The sequence below is a fragment of the Hyperolius riggenbachi genome, chromosome 4 (assembly GCF_040937935.1).
Source record: "Hyperolius riggenbachi isolate aHypRig1 chromosome 4, aHypRig1.pri, whole genome shotgun sequence".
In the NCBI taxonomy this organism is placed as follows: Eukaryota; Metazoa; Chordata; class Amphibia; order Anura; family Hyperoliidae; genus Hyperolius; species Hyperolius riggenbachi.
The window spans coordinates 369,704,797-369,720,403 of NC_090649.1; the positions used below are offsets into that span (position 1 = coordinate 369,704,797).

The following is a 15,607-nucleotide window of genomic DNA, read 5'->3' on the forward strand; positions in this document are numbered from 1 at the left end:
TTTGTGCCTTTTCTCCATGTGCCTTCGTAAGGCAGTTGTCCCTACGTGAGTGTTGGCCTTTCCACGGCTCAATTTTTGGAGGCAGAGACAACAGATGGCATTGCTCCGATCTGAGGCAGACACATTAAAACATTTTCAAACCACTGAGCCCCCCTGGGGTGATGGCACTATGGTGGCATCAGCAGTTGACGTTGAAGGGCATGTTGGCTGGCTGTCCATAGGTGGTGATACATAGTGCCAGACACTGCCACCAGCTGTTTCTGAAGACGAGCTCCCCCTGCGTCTTTCAGGAACTTTTCTCCTCCTACTCCTCTCTGACTCCCCTCTGAACTGTCCCCTTGGTCATCTTGTCTATTAGGATCCCACGTGGCATCATAATTATCATAATCATCCTCCCCAGCTTCGCTTGACTCAGACACCTCATAAACTGCACCAACAGCAGGTACTTCATCCTCCTCCTCCTCACACGTTACGTCCATAGTGTCACCTAACTCAGACATATGAGGTGGTGTAACTTGCTTAGTGCCTTCATTTTGTTTGTTGTAACAATAATGTCTGTGAATCAGTTAATTCTCCAAATAAATCTTGTGAAGTGTCAAATGCAGTGGATGTGGTGCTTGTAGTAGCGCTGGTAGCTGCAGAAGATGAGGTGTTCTGTGTTAAATAGTCAATAGTCATGTCCTGACAAGCTTGGGAGTTGACGGGACTTGCCTTCTTCTGAGCACTATACTTTGGGCCATGAAATCACATCAGCACGACCTCGAACAGACCTGCTGGGTGGCCTGCCTCTGGGTCTGCCTCTGCCTGTTGTTTTGTCCATATCGGGGGGGTGAAGAGAAAGGTATGCACTGACCAACAGGTGCAGTGACTGGTGGTATATAACACTGTGTGTGCTCACGTCGGTAGGTAGGTGCACTGAACAGGTGGGTATGCAGTAATTGGTATTACAAATGTGCAGCTTTCACACACACAGGTACCGCGAACAGGTGCAGTGAATGGTGGTATATAACAATGCGTGCGCTCATGTAGGTAGGTGCACTGAACTGGTGGGTATGCAGTGATTGGTATTGCAAATGTGCAGCTGCCACACACACAGGTACCGTGAACATGTTTAGTGACTGGTGGTATATAACAATGCGTGCGCTCACGTAGGAGCCCGCATAGGAGCCCGGGCTAAGCATCTTTGAATCTGCAGCCGGGCTCCCCATTGGTCTGAGCCATTTTATTGGTTCAGACAGAGGACCAATGGGGAGCCCGGCTGCAGATTCAAAGATGCTTAGCGAGGGCTCCTATGCGGACAGTAATTACAGTGCTAGATACACTGTAATTACGTGATGGATTTTGCGGCGAGAGGCGTCGGGTGATCGGTGGTGGTACGTATAATGACAGGGGAGCCTTTGCAGAGCTGCCCGGGGGCTTCTTAATTGTGCGGCGACCCAACGGGGAGCTCTGGGGGTCTCCTTATTAAAGGAGACCCCCAGATGCTGCGGCGACGACGTGCGTTAGCTGGTTTAGACCTGCTTTTTTCACTCATGTCTGCCGGGAAGCATCGCTTCCCGGAGGCATGAACAGGGTAATTGGATACCGTGGTAAGAACTCGCTGGGCGATTATATCGCCCAAGCGAGTTCTTTTCCGCCTGGGGGGATCTAAAGTTTAGTAAGATTAGGCGATGCCCCCATCGCCTAAGTTAAGAACTCGCCAGTGCTTAGCGCTGGCGAGTTCAGCAATAGAATATGGCCACAAGTACCTTATGAAGTCATACTGACAGATTTACTTAGAAGGTACAAAAGCTTTTTTATCAAAATATTTCTGTTACTGAGTCTTTAATTTACCTAAGAAAAGTTAACTATTTTATTGTGTAAAAATGTGAACTGTTAGAACAATGCTAACATTACCTTTTAAATTGGTTCTATTCACTGAGAAAGTTATTGCAGTCCAGTTTAAGTGTTTCTATTCCTTTTATGATAGGAGTTCCTTATGAACATTAAGCATGGCAAATATAATATGATGTACAGCTATAAAAGTTGCTTTAATTGCTTATTTTATGCATGTTTGTATTAATTTCAAAAGTGAGGCGCCACATTTACAATAAGTGCTAGTTGTTTGGCAGGAACGTTTATGGCAAATGTTATCATGAGATGATTTGTAGCAAATGTGATTTCAAATATACAGATTAAACCTACAATACTTGCAAAAGTCTATGCCTGAGAGTACTGTGCATAGAAAAAATGGGATATAGTAAGAATATAATTAGGTCTCCTGTGACTGACCTCTTACTGAGTGCTTACTTTACAAGAATCTTCATGCACAGGGGAAGTAGACAATGTTTTCGGATGTATTTTGTGGCCTACAAACAGCATGTTTTCAAAGTAGCATGTTTGCAGAAAAAAATGAATTTTTACATTTTACTCCATTCTTCCAATCAAAATAAAAAATAGACCAGAGAACCAAATCCTAAATTATATACCTTGCCAAATACTTTGGGGAGGGGATCTAGTTTTTTTAGATGGGATAATTTGTAGGGATATTCAATGGTCTTGCAACTTTTGACATACTATACATGAAGTATGGTGTAAAAAAAAATTCCTGATTTTTGGTGTCTCTACACTCAAAATACATTGAAAAAATACATGTTGACTCTTTTCAAATATTTTTTGTTGCTTCAAAAAGAAAAACAATTTTTTTTTTGTTTGTTTTCAAATTGTTGCTTTGTTTTTATATATTTATTACCAGGTGCTAAGCCATGACCACTCAACCCTTGACTACAAACTACAAGCTACAAACATATGTCTCTAACTGGCCTCTCAGTGTCAAAAAGTCTCTTCCTTAAAGTGGACCCAAATAAAAAATACAAGATTTCAGAAATAATATCTATTTTCTAAATTATAATAATAAATAGCAGCCTTTTTTCAGCTGCATGATGACAAATATAAAATATTTTACATTTATTGGAGGAACCCCTCCCTTCCTTTCAAATTGCCGGGATTTTTCCGGCAAACTCTTGGAGTAGGTGGTGTCCGGCAATGGAGGAATCGCTAATGGCTGCCCCCAGTATAACCCTAGCTATGAAAAGAGAAGGGTGAAAAGCATGCACTGAAATGATCATAGGTTTGAAGGAGTGTTTATTTATCTTTGTATGTGTCAGAGTGGTGCAACTAAATATTTTTAATTAAAAAAATGTTTGGTTTGGGTCCGCTTTAAATATTCCACCTCACTTCAGAATAGAAACACTTATCAGATCAAATCTCAATCTCCAATCCATCCTCTGTGTGCATGACGTCTCATCAACACTTCACATTAATTACCTCCATAGCTTTGGTGAACATGTGACATAGTACACAATTTAATGCCATATTGAAGGGTATGAACAATTGGCAATTGGATCATCATTACTGTCAACTAATTGCTATTTATTGGTAATGTTAAACACACAGGCCCATATGCAATTTACTTTTTCTCCTAGGTGATATTTTCATACGCTATCATAAAATGCTATTTAAACCACCAGCAAGCAAGAAAATGCTCAAAATATTTTTTTATAGTACCTCTTCACCAACTTTTTGGTACTTTTTCAGTTGTAAAATGCTAAAAATTTAGTTTACAGATAAGATGAAATTTATCTCCTAGGAGATAACTCAAGTGAAAAAATTAATTGCATATAGGTCACTGTCTTATTACTTCTTCATTCTGTGTCTTTTAGAGTGCTTATAGAGTTTTTAGTAAGCACAACCAGGGATCAATAGATTTGAATATGTATTTATGGTATAATGCAACCAGATATTTGTAGTAAAATACTGGGACTACTACCTCTCACTTCAGTAGGGGCCCACAAGGTGCTTGAGGCATGGTGCTTGAGATACCATAACTACCTTTCCTAGAAAATCAATACCCTGTATTCCAGGTTGGAACTGATTTATTATTTAAAACAGCTGCCTTTACTTTGTTTATATACTGGGTGCATTCAAGTGCTTAGGCCTGTGATGTGTACATCATTATATCATCCAAACAGTTGTACAGTTTAAACTTCTGAATGGACTGAGGAGATAACATGGGTGGAAGGAATTTAAGTATATTCCAGCAATGTGTTTTGGATAGAATTTGATATGATATCTGAAAACCTTTCAGTCATAAAGACTACATCCATCACCGTTGTAAGATTAGAAAGTGATGCCAAGGAGAACATAACCTATGTTCACTCATTTCCAGTAGCTGCTAAACCGCAAATATTTATGATACTGCGTTATCATGATCCATTCTATGAAGTGAATGCCCATCCCAATTTGTATCTTCTTCCTGCTGAGTATTATATACTGGCATGGGCTATTGAAAAAAAGTGGATGAATCAGTTTTTATTTGTGATGGTGGGTTGTTCTTATCCAAAACTGTTCATGTGAAGTCTTATTTTCCCTTAGCTTTAAATTGTACATTACTAATATACGGTAACCTGCCAAATAACATTACATCTTCCAAGAATCAGACCTTTGCCCTTTTGCTCTGAAATGATGAATGTTATACTTGTTTGCCATTTAGGGTATTACCAGTGAATCAGAAGCAGAGTATCATCATAACTCAGATTGTTTTATGCAAAATGCAGAAGGAATCTGTTTTGGTGAACATTTAAACAGTGGCGTAGCTACAAACCTCTGGGCCCCGATGCGGAATCTGGATGTGCCCCCCCCCCCCCCCCCCAAACCACATGGTGGAGGGCCCGCCGACCACAAAATGCAATCAGATTCGCAGAAGATTTCCCCACAAAATGCAATGAGATTGGCAAAAGATTTCACCACAAATGGAATCAGACTGGCAGCATATTTCCCCACAAATGCTATGAGATTGGCAGCAGATTTCCCCACAAATGCAATCTTATTGGCAGCAAATTTCCCCAAAAATGCTATGAGATTGGCAGAAGATTTCCCCACAAATGCATTGAGATTGGCAGCAGATTTCCCCACAAATGTAATCAGATTGACAGCATATTTCTCCACAAATGCTATGAGATTGGCAGCAGATTTCCCCACAAATGCAATCTTATTGGCAGCAGATTTCCCCAAAAATGCAATGAGATTGGCAGAAGATTTCCCCACAAATGCATTGAGATTGGCAGCAGATTTCCCTACAAATGGAATCAGATTGGCAGCATATTTCCCCACAAATGCATTGAGATTGGCAGCGGATTTCCCCACAAATGCAATCTTATTGGCAGCAGATTTCCCTACAAATGCAATGTGATTGGCAGCAGATTTCGCCACAAATGCAATGAGATTGGCAGAATATTTCCCCACAAATGCAATCTTATTGGCAGCAGATTTCCCCATAAATGCAATCTTATTGGCAGCAGATTTCCTCACAAATGCAATGAGATTGGCAGCAGATTTCCCCACAAATGCAATGAGATTGGCAGCACATTTCCCCACAAATGCATTGAGATTGGCAGCACATTTCCCCACAAATGCAATCTTATTGGAAGCAGATTTCCCCATAAATGCAATCTTATTGGCAGCAGATTTCCTCACAAATGCAATGAGATTGGCAGTAGATTTCCCCACAAATGCAATGAGATTGGCAGCAAATTTCCCCACAAATGCATTGAGATTGGCAGCACATTTCCCCACAAATGCAATCTTATTGGCAGCACATTTCCCCACAAATGCAATGTGATTGGCAGCAGATTTCCCCACAAATGCAATGAGATTGGCAGCACATTTCCCCACAAATGTAATCTTATTGGCAGCAGATTTCCCCACAAATGCAATCTTATTGGCAGCAGATTTCCCCACAAATGCAATGAGATTGGCAGCAGATTTCCCCACAAATGCTATGAGATTGGCAGCACATTTCCCCACAAATGCAATCTTATTGGCAGCAGATTTCCGCACAAATGCAATGTGATTGACAGCACATTTCCCCACAAATGTAATCTTATTGGCAGCAGATTTCCCCACAAATGCAATGAGATTGGCAGAATATTTCCCCACAAATGCTATGAGATTGGCAGCACATTTCCCCACTAATGCTATGACAGTGGCGTAGCTACAAACCTCTGGGCCCCGATGCGGAATCTGGATGTGCCCCCCCCCCCAAACCACATGGTGGAGGGCCGGCCGACCACAAAATGCAATCAGATTCGCAGAAGATTCCCCACAAATGCAATGAGATTGGCAGCAGATTTCCCCACAAATGGAATCAGACTGGCAGCATATTTCCCCACAAATGCTATGAGATTGGCAGCAGATTTCCCCACAAATGCAATCTTATTGGCAGCAGATTTCCCCAAAAATGCAATGAGATTGGCAGAAGATTTCCCCACAAATGCATTGAGATTGGCAGCAGATTTCCCCACAAATGGAATCAGATTGACAGCATATTTCTCCAGAAATGCTATGAGATTGGCAGCAGATTTCCCCACAAATGCAATCTTATTGGCAGCAGATTTCCCCAAAAATGCAATGAGATTGGAAGAAGATTTCCCCACAAATGCATTGAGATTGGCAGCAGATTTTCCCACAAATGGAATCAGATTGGCAGCATATTTCCCCACAAATGCTATGAGATTGGCAGCAGATTTCCCCACAAATGCAATCTTATTGGCAGCAGATTTCCCCACAAATGCAATCTTATTGGCAGCAGATTTCCCCACAAATGCAATGTGATTGGCAGCAGATTTCCCCACAAATGCAATGAGATTGGCAGCACATTTCCTCACAAATGCAATCTTATTGGCAGCAGATTTCCCCATAAATGCAATCTTATTGCCAGCAGATTTCCTCACAAATGCAATGAGATTGGCAGCAGATTTCCCCACAAATGCAATGAGATTGGCAGCACATTTCCTCACAAATGCAATGAGATTGGCAGAACATTTCCCCACAAATGCAATCTTATTGGCAGCACATTTCCCCACAAATGCAATGTGATTGGCAGCAGATTTCCCCACAAATGTAATGAGATTAGCAGCACATTTCCCCACAAATGTAATCTTATTGGCAGCAGATTTCCCCACAAATGCAATCTTATTGGCAGCAGATTTCCCCACAAATGCAATGAGATTGGCAGCAGATTTCCCCACAAATGCTATGAGATTGGCAGCAGATTTCCCCACAAATGCTATGAGATTGGCAGCACATTTCCCCACAAATGCAGTCTTATTGGCAGCAGATTTCCCCACAAATGCTATGAGATTGGCAGCACATTTCCCCATAAATGTAATCTTATTGGCAGCAGATTTCCTCACAAATGCTATGAGTTTGGCAGCACATTTCCCCACAAATGCAATGAGATCGGCAGCAGATTTCCCCACAAATGCTATGAGATTGGCAGCACATTTCCCCACAAATGCAATGAAATTGGCAGCACATTTCCCCTCAAATGCAATGAAATTGGCAGCCCATTTCCCCACAAATGCAATCTTATTGGCAGCAGATTTCCCCACAAATGCAATGTGATTGGCAGCAGATTTCCCCACAAATGCAATCTTATTGGCAGCATATTCCCCACAAATGCAACATACCTCAGGCGGTGAGCAGGAGATAGAAGCCGTGCGCCGGTGAATTCAAATGCAGGAAGTGACATCATCGGTCACATCCAGCATTTAAAGTCCACCGTGTAGGTGCTATGCATCGGTCTGGCTGGTTCCCATCTCCTGCTCACCACTGATCTGACTGTTAGCGTTGATGAAGAGCCGTTTTGGTAGCCAAACGAGCCAGCTCTTTGGGAGCTGAGCGGCCAAGCCAGAAGAGCCGGAATTCCCATCACTAGACTGAGTCTAGGACATTTCAAAAAACTGTCCGGACGCCGGACGTAACCAACACACAGCCCCCGGCAGTGCAGTTTCTAGGCTAAAATGCAGCCAGGGCCAGGGTGTAAAAATTGCGCCCCCCAGAGCAAGGTATGGGTGCCCGCAGTATATGTTAGCCAGGTCTAGTTGCACTCAGTATAGGTCCCCCCAGTATAGGTAGCCAGCTATAGGTCCCCCAGTATAGGTAGCCAGGCATAGGTAAGCCAGTACAGTTCCCCCTGTATAGGTTAGCCAGGTAGATGCCTCCAGCATAGGTAGCCAGTATAGTTGCCCCCAGTATAGGTTAGATAGGCAGGCGCCCCCGGTGTAAGTTAGATAGGTAGGTGCCCCCAGTACAGGTTAGCTAGGTGGGTGCCTCTAATATAGGTAGCCAGAATAGTTGCCCCCAGCATAGGTTAGATAGGTAGGTGCCTCCAATATAGGTAGCCGGTATAGTTGCCACCTGTATAGGCTAGCTAGGTAGGTATGTGCCCCCAATACAGGTTAGATAAGTAAGTGCCCCCAGTATAGGTTAGATAGGTAGCTGCCCCCCAGTATATGTTAGATAGGTAGGTGCCCCCCAGTATAGGTTAGATTAGGTAGCTGCCCCCACCCCCCAGTATAGGTTAGATTAGGTAGCTTCCCCCCGGTATAGTTTAGATTAGGTAGTTGCCCCAGTATAGGTTAGATAGGTAGCTGCCCCAGTATAGGTTAGATTAGGTAGGTGCCCCCCAGTATAGGTTAGATTAGGTGGGTGCCCCCCAGTATAGGTTAGGTTAGGTAGCTGCCCCCCAGGATAGGTTAGATTAGGTAGGTGCCCCCAGAATAGGTTAGATTAGGTAGCTGCCCCCAGGATAGGTTAGGTAGCTGCCCCCCAGGATAGGTTAGATTAGGTAGGTTCCCCCCATGATAGGTTAGGTAGGTGCCCCCCAGGATAGGTTAGATTAGGTAGGTGCCCCTCAGTATAGGTTATATTAGGTAGCTGCCCCCCAGGATAGGTTAGGTAGCTGCCCCCTAGTATAGGTTAGATTAGATAGGGACCCCCCAGTATAGGTTGGGTAGGTGCCACCCACCCCAGTAATGGAGGGGGAGCCGTGGGGAGGGCAGCCCGACCTCTCCCTCCCTTCCTCTCCCCGCGGGCCACCCTCCGTACTCCCCCCTCGGAGTGCAGAGTAATGCGCAGGGAAGCGCTGTATACAACTACTCACCTCACAGGTTCCAATCGCCGCTCACTCGCCGCCGGTCTCCTCCTCTCTGCATACACGCTATACACACACTGCTTCCTGTTTAACAGGAAGCAGCGTGTGTATCAACGTCTATGCAGAGAGAAGAAGATCAGTGGCGAGTGAGCGGCGATTGGAACCTGGGAGGTGAGTAGTTGTATACAGCGCTTCCCTGCGCATTACTCTGTAGTTCAAGGGGGGAGTACGGAGGGTGGCCCGCGGGGAGAGGAAGGGAGGGAGAGGTCGGGCTGTCCTCCCCGCGGCTCCCCCTCCATTACAGCGCCCCCACCTCCCTCTGTGCTCCGGGCGGCGGCAGGGCCGCACGGCCCTAGAAACAGGCATGGGGCCCCCCGGGCCCCCCCAGCCTCTTCAGGAGCCGGGCCCAGTCACCACGATGACCTCTGCAACCGCGAGCCCTACGCCCATGCATTTAAAAAAGCCGCACGTTTAAATGGGTGTGGATTCACCGGTTAATGGTATATAGGTAGCTATACCATCATTCCACTATCAACTTTTACCATTCATAGAATAATTTTAAATTTACCAATATTTTACCATGATTTAACCCTAACCTAACTCATACATGAGCTTTTCCTACCTAAACCTAACACCAATCCCTCCCCAAAGTATCTGAGGCCAAATTAACCGATTTGCATTTTGGAGTATGACAATAGATCTGTCAGCTGAAAGCTGTATTGTAACAAATAATCACAGGTAATACATTCTAGAATATATACCAGACAGTGATTTGTTTGAAAAACAGCTTCAGAAAAAATGTTTTTGTTTTTAGGTATCAGAAAGGATCGCAGAGGAGGACGCATGATAAAACACAAACGACAAAAAGAAGAACAAGAGCAAAAGAGTGATGGAAATGCATCAGATGTAAGGACAGCTTCCATTTGGGTGAATCCCACTGTTAAAAGCATGAAGTTGAGTCCAGTGTTGACGTTGACAGCAGAACAGGTTATCAGTGCCTTAATGGAAGCAGAGCCACCCATTGTTTATTCTGAACATGATGCAACCAAACCACTCAACGAGGCTTCCATGATGACCTTGCTAACAAACCTTGCAGATAAGGAACTAGTACATATGATTAACTGGGCAAAAAGAGTTCCAGGTAAGAGTGACATCATTCAGTAACATTTTAACATATTTGCTGTCCAGATACAGGTATTAGAATTCTACCATTTTACAATTGAGAATTTGCCTAACTGGAAATAATTATCTTTTAAAGTATCATGTTGCCCAAAAAAAGTATGTTTGTGAGCAAAGATCTAAGTGACAGCTCAGTTGTTTGTACTTAATATCTAAAGGTGTCCATATATGCATCGATTTCCCATTCGATTCCCTGCTGATTTGATTCATCCGCTGGGAAATATAAGTGTGTGGCCAGCTTAAGACAGCTCATAGGGCCTGATTCAATTACAGGTGTTAAAGAAATTGCTTCAAGCGATTATGCTAGCCTATCACCCAGCATTGCGCACAGTTTCACAGTTAATTCAATAGTCTAGTCAATAATTGCAATGTTTGGATACATTTTAAGTTATCTGTTGCATAAAAATAATCAGCCTCAGCATTGAAAAGCAGTTCTGGCCTTTGCCATGCTTTCTTCAGCAATGTGCACTACCCGTGCCCTACTGCTTTACTATCTCTTTAGCAATTTCCATCTACACTTTTTAATATTTAAAAATTGTATTAAAAATAACAAAATCAGCATGCCCCACAAGCCCTTTTAACCCCTTGCTCCCCATGTAGGCCGGTATATACGGAAGGGCTGAAATGTCAGTATGGGGCCATGCCTTCTTAACAATACCAGTTTGTCAAAAGGGAACAGAAATATCCCCTCCTCTTCCTGTTTCCCACACCCCCACCCCTTGTTCAAATCAAAGGACTCGTCCTCACCTCAGTGCCTAAAAGAGAGAGAGAGGATGAGAGCATTGCTTTTCACCTAATCCCACCCACGTCATTGCATCCGTCTTACTGCAATGCAAGAATACTGATGTGATGCACATCAATGTTCCTTGCCTTGTTGCTTTATGCCCATTAGCTGGATTAGAAAAAGACACCGAGAGCCCAATATGGTGTAGTATGCTCAGGACAATAGTGAATAATGTAATGTGAGAAGATTATACTCACAAACAAGGGCTACCGCTGAGGCAACCACTGTGAATGCAGGTGAGGAGATTAGACCTGTCCTCACTCAGGGTTAAGAAGTCGCTCTCCGTAGATAGAAGAAAGGTAGGGGTGGGTCCCCCTTCCACCAAGGGTGGACACAAAAATGACTTTGATGAACAGAGGCGCTAGCAGAATAAAAACAATAATTAAAAGTTTTAAAAAATGCTGGGGAGGCAGTGGTGGACTTGCCTCCGAAAGCAGACTAGACTACTTGTCTGACATAAATAAACACTTTATTATTACCCCAATAGATGCAACGCGTTTCGCAGGACCAAGCCCGCTTCATCAGGCAATAAAACAGGGAACAAAACAGTAGCTCTCAGGTAGCACATATAGCGCCTATATTATTTTATTATTATATTTTATTTATTATTATATTATTATTCTGCTGGCGCCTCTGTTCATCAAAGTCATTAGCTGGATTAGGTTTCATAACATTGGAATGTCATAAATGCCAGTAATGCAATGGGAGAGCAGGATAATGTTTTGCCCATCATTGAATTGGACATAACTGGTGGCTGAGGATTTTCCGAAAAACTATCTTACTGAAAGGAAAGGTGCAAGCACTCACTACCATTCACAAAATCCTCCTGCCCCAATGAGCTTGCATATCATTCAACAGGTAAAAAGTGGGAAAGGTATTCTTGCAAAGAAATGTGATGTGGCGCTAGCTGTGTGCGTCAAATTATATTTCATACGCTTGTGCAAAATGTCATTTGTTATCTTCAATGTGGATTTCTTAATAGTGCTGATTGATTTATTCAATTGCTTAGCCACTTAAATATTTATCTTCACTGAGCTCTGCCCTGACTAGTGTTTCATTAGATTTCTGCCTTCTTATCCTCATATCCTTTGCAATTGTTCGTCTAATCATGCTCATGGATTGTGTCTACTGTACAGCATTGAAAAATATTATTTTATAACTTGTTTTTTAATTTTCTCATGTCAGCATAAATATCTTAGTTAATAAATTACCTTTACTCCATATTTGTTTTTTTTTGTCTACGAAATATTGCCTTTGTATATTTTCAAATCCAATAAAAAAATGTTGTTCAAAAATCATTTATAGCAAGAGTCAATAAAATGGTGCAAAATGTCAGCTACAGATGTAGACTTTGAACAGTGCTCTTAAGTTCAGGGCTGTGTTTAATGTGAGATCTAAAAAAATGATTTAAAAGGTTAGGTGCCAGAGGAAAAGCATATTTTATATCTGCCTGATGGGATTTATTCAGTTCTAAAGGTGACAAGTAAATATTAAATACAGCTCACAGTCTGCATTTCAATTACTAAAATAATAATATACCGTAATATTCCGGCGTATAAGACGACTGGGCATATAAGACTATCCCCCAACTTTTCCAATTAAAATATAGAGTTTATAATATACTCGCCGTATAAGACTACCCCTCTTCCAACACACACCAATTTTTTTTAAAACATCATATACTGGTGCTATATATGAACAGATACTGGTGCTGTACTGTATGTGGTACCCAGTATATAGGCGATTGACTGGTTGGATTGGTCTCTCCCTAATTGATTGGTCAGCTCTCCCTGTCTCCCTGTTTATCAGAGCGGTATGGAAGAATAGATTGCACTGTGCCCATAACACACGCCTCTTCCGCCCTTCTGGCCCACCCTTGTATCCTATTTACCTCCTTCTCTGCCTCTCAGATCTGGCGCATGTGCACCTGGGCCGCTTCACTACAATCCTCAGCAGCGAGACCTGAGGGCCGGTAACAGGATAGGGCATATGACCCGGTATCAATGACACCCGGCGTATAAGACGACCCCCGACTTTTCAGTAGATTTTTAAGGGTTAAAAAGTAGTCTTATACGTCAAAATATACAGTAATACAGAATATCCAGCTAGTGTGTTCTAATTATGCTGATTTGATTGTTAAAAGATAAATGACAATAGCCTTAAGGCCCCATTTCCACGGTGGCAGCATGCGTCTGTGAGATGCAATGCTACCACTTGCTTGGATGCGTGAGCACATCTGAATTCCTCTAGCCATGCATGTCCAACAGTTGGATTGACATCTTATTAGTCTTATCAGTTGTGTGAACAATAGCAAGCAACTTTTTTTATGGTTGTTCAACTTATTTCACAACAAAAGTTGTTTTATAATTGTGCTGCATAAAAGACAGCTGTTGGGTATGTGTATGGAGCTTTAGTGTATTGTTGTTATAAATGGTTTAAAGAGGCGCATCCATTTAGTGCATCCCTAACCCCCATACGATACCCGTGTGAGGGGTGGAGGCAGAACATATGTGGTTTACACCACGGTGGACATCTGCCTCACTTCTTTTTTCCAAGGAGAGCGACCGCATCCAGGTCCTTAGTGACCTCCCCGAGTGGAGTCGGGTTAATTGTCTCCACCTGCTTCCTGTGGTCGGTTGCCCCTCTGCAACCCACTCTTGTGAGTAGATTCTTATCTTCTATATTGACAATTTTGACTAAACATAATACACTATAGGGCTCCCTTGTTTTTTTTTCCTGTGCCTTTTCCCCAGAAGGTGTCCTGACACCAATCATCCGATACTATATTGTTGTTATGTTTTACTGGTATAATTGTCCTTAGAAATTTGGTATAAATGACACATAGACAATTTAAACGAGTTAACCACTAAATTTTTTTCCCTTAAGGACCAGAGCAATTTTCACCTTCCAGCACTCCTCCCATTCATTCGCCAATAACTTTATTACTACTTACCACAACAAAATGCTCTATACCTTTTTTTTTTGCCACCAATTAGGCTTTCTTTGGGTGGTATATAATGCTAAGAATTATTTTATTCTAAATGCATTTTAATAGCAATCATACGGAAAAAAATGGAAAAAAAAATCATTATTTTTCAGTTTTCAGTCATTATAGTTTTACAATAATACATGCTACTTTAATTAAAACCAACATATTTTATTTGCCCATTTGTTCTAGTTATTACACTGTTTAAATTTTGTCCCTATCACAATGTAAGGTGACAATATTTTATTTGAAAAAAAAAAAAGGTGTATTCTTTCTGTTTTGCGCCTGTAAATAACTACAAGTCCTTATTTGCAAAAAACAAACACAAAACAGTAATATACTCTCTTGACATACATATTAAAAAAGTTTAGTCGCTAAGGTAACTATTTATGGTTTTTTTGTCACTTTTTTTTCTTAAGTGTTTTATTTTGGTAACTATGGGAGGGGAAGAAAGGAGTTAATTAATGGGATATTATATGTATTTTTTTTATCGGGACTTTTGCAGGTGTAATTTTACTTTTGGGCCACTAGATGTCCCCCACACTTTATTCTGATTATTTACTTTTTACTGCATACACACGTTACTGGGTGTAGCGCTGATATGGTACATTTTCACTTTAGTCAATTAACTCCGGTGTCTCAATAATGCTGGTATTTATTGATTCCATGCTCCAAGATCGGTGAATGGGAACTGTGTTCCTATTCACTGATCTGTGCACTGATGTGTGGCGACAAGAACCGCGCACGGTAGCAAACCGGAGTGCGCACAGCAGCGATCGTGGCGATAGACTAATATCTCATCCCTGGGCCTTCAGATGAAGTCCTGCAGGGCTTAGATATACTGCTGCAGGTGCAGTAACTAGTTAAAGTAAATGGCAATGGCAGTCAATTTTGCCCACAATACTCTTAAGCTGAAAAATAGCTGCCTAACACACAACTGTACATAGCAAACACTCAGTATAGCATTTTACATTTAGCCATAAATACAGGCACTCCTCATTACACAAATACACTGATTCCACACATAGGGCATATTGGCCCTACCAGCCCATGCACCAGTAAGATTGCTGTGCAAAAGCAGCTAATGGCAATTTTACTGGTACTATTGCCATGAGAGCACCACCTGTTAACCCATTACCACAACACAGGTTGCTTAGGTTAGGTGCACATTGCTATGGTAAGACTCGTGGCGCTGCACATTACCATCGCAACATGCGTGGTAATGTGTTAGGCGCTAATGTGTAAACAGGAAGTGTTCTCTAGGCATTAGGGTTGGTAAAATTATTGTGTGCTGCTTGCGCATCGCAATCTTACCTGTGCATGGTGAATCAGGCCCATTGATACAAAACTCAATAATCCATTGTTTCATAGTGCTGATTAACCCACCCAGCAGTATGGTGCTCTAACTATGCAAAGACCAGCTCTGGGTACTCCTGTGTATGTAAGATCTGCCCACAAATAAGAGCTGTGGGCACCTCCAGAATTTAAAGGATACCCGAATTTAAAGGATACCCGAAGTGACATGTGACATGACAGGGAATTTCTTATCAGTGAGGGTCACATTGTAGTCACTTCCTGTGAGTCAGGACAGAGTCAGTCACTTACATACCTGATATTTAACTCTTTCAGACAGAGAAAGAAAAAAAGAACACAGCATAGTTATTTGTGTGCTAGGCACTGTACA

General features: G+C 42.3%; 1 protein-coding gene across 4 annotated transcripts in view; it reads left to right on the forward strand.

Moving 5' to 3' along the window:
- The window catches only part of ESR1 (estrogen receptor 1), a 290,562-nt gene that overhangs the window by 219,488 nt on the left and 55,467 nt on the right, over positions 1-15,607 (forward strand). For all 4 annotated transcript variants that reach the window (XM_068232004.1, XM_068232006.1, XM_068232005.1 and 1 more), the window contains one exon: positions 9,789-10,115. In XM_068232004.1, coding sequence (XP_068088105.1) covers positions 9,789-10,115 — 327 coding nt within the window. The remainder of the gene's footprint in view (positions 1-9,788; positions 10,116-15,607) is intronic.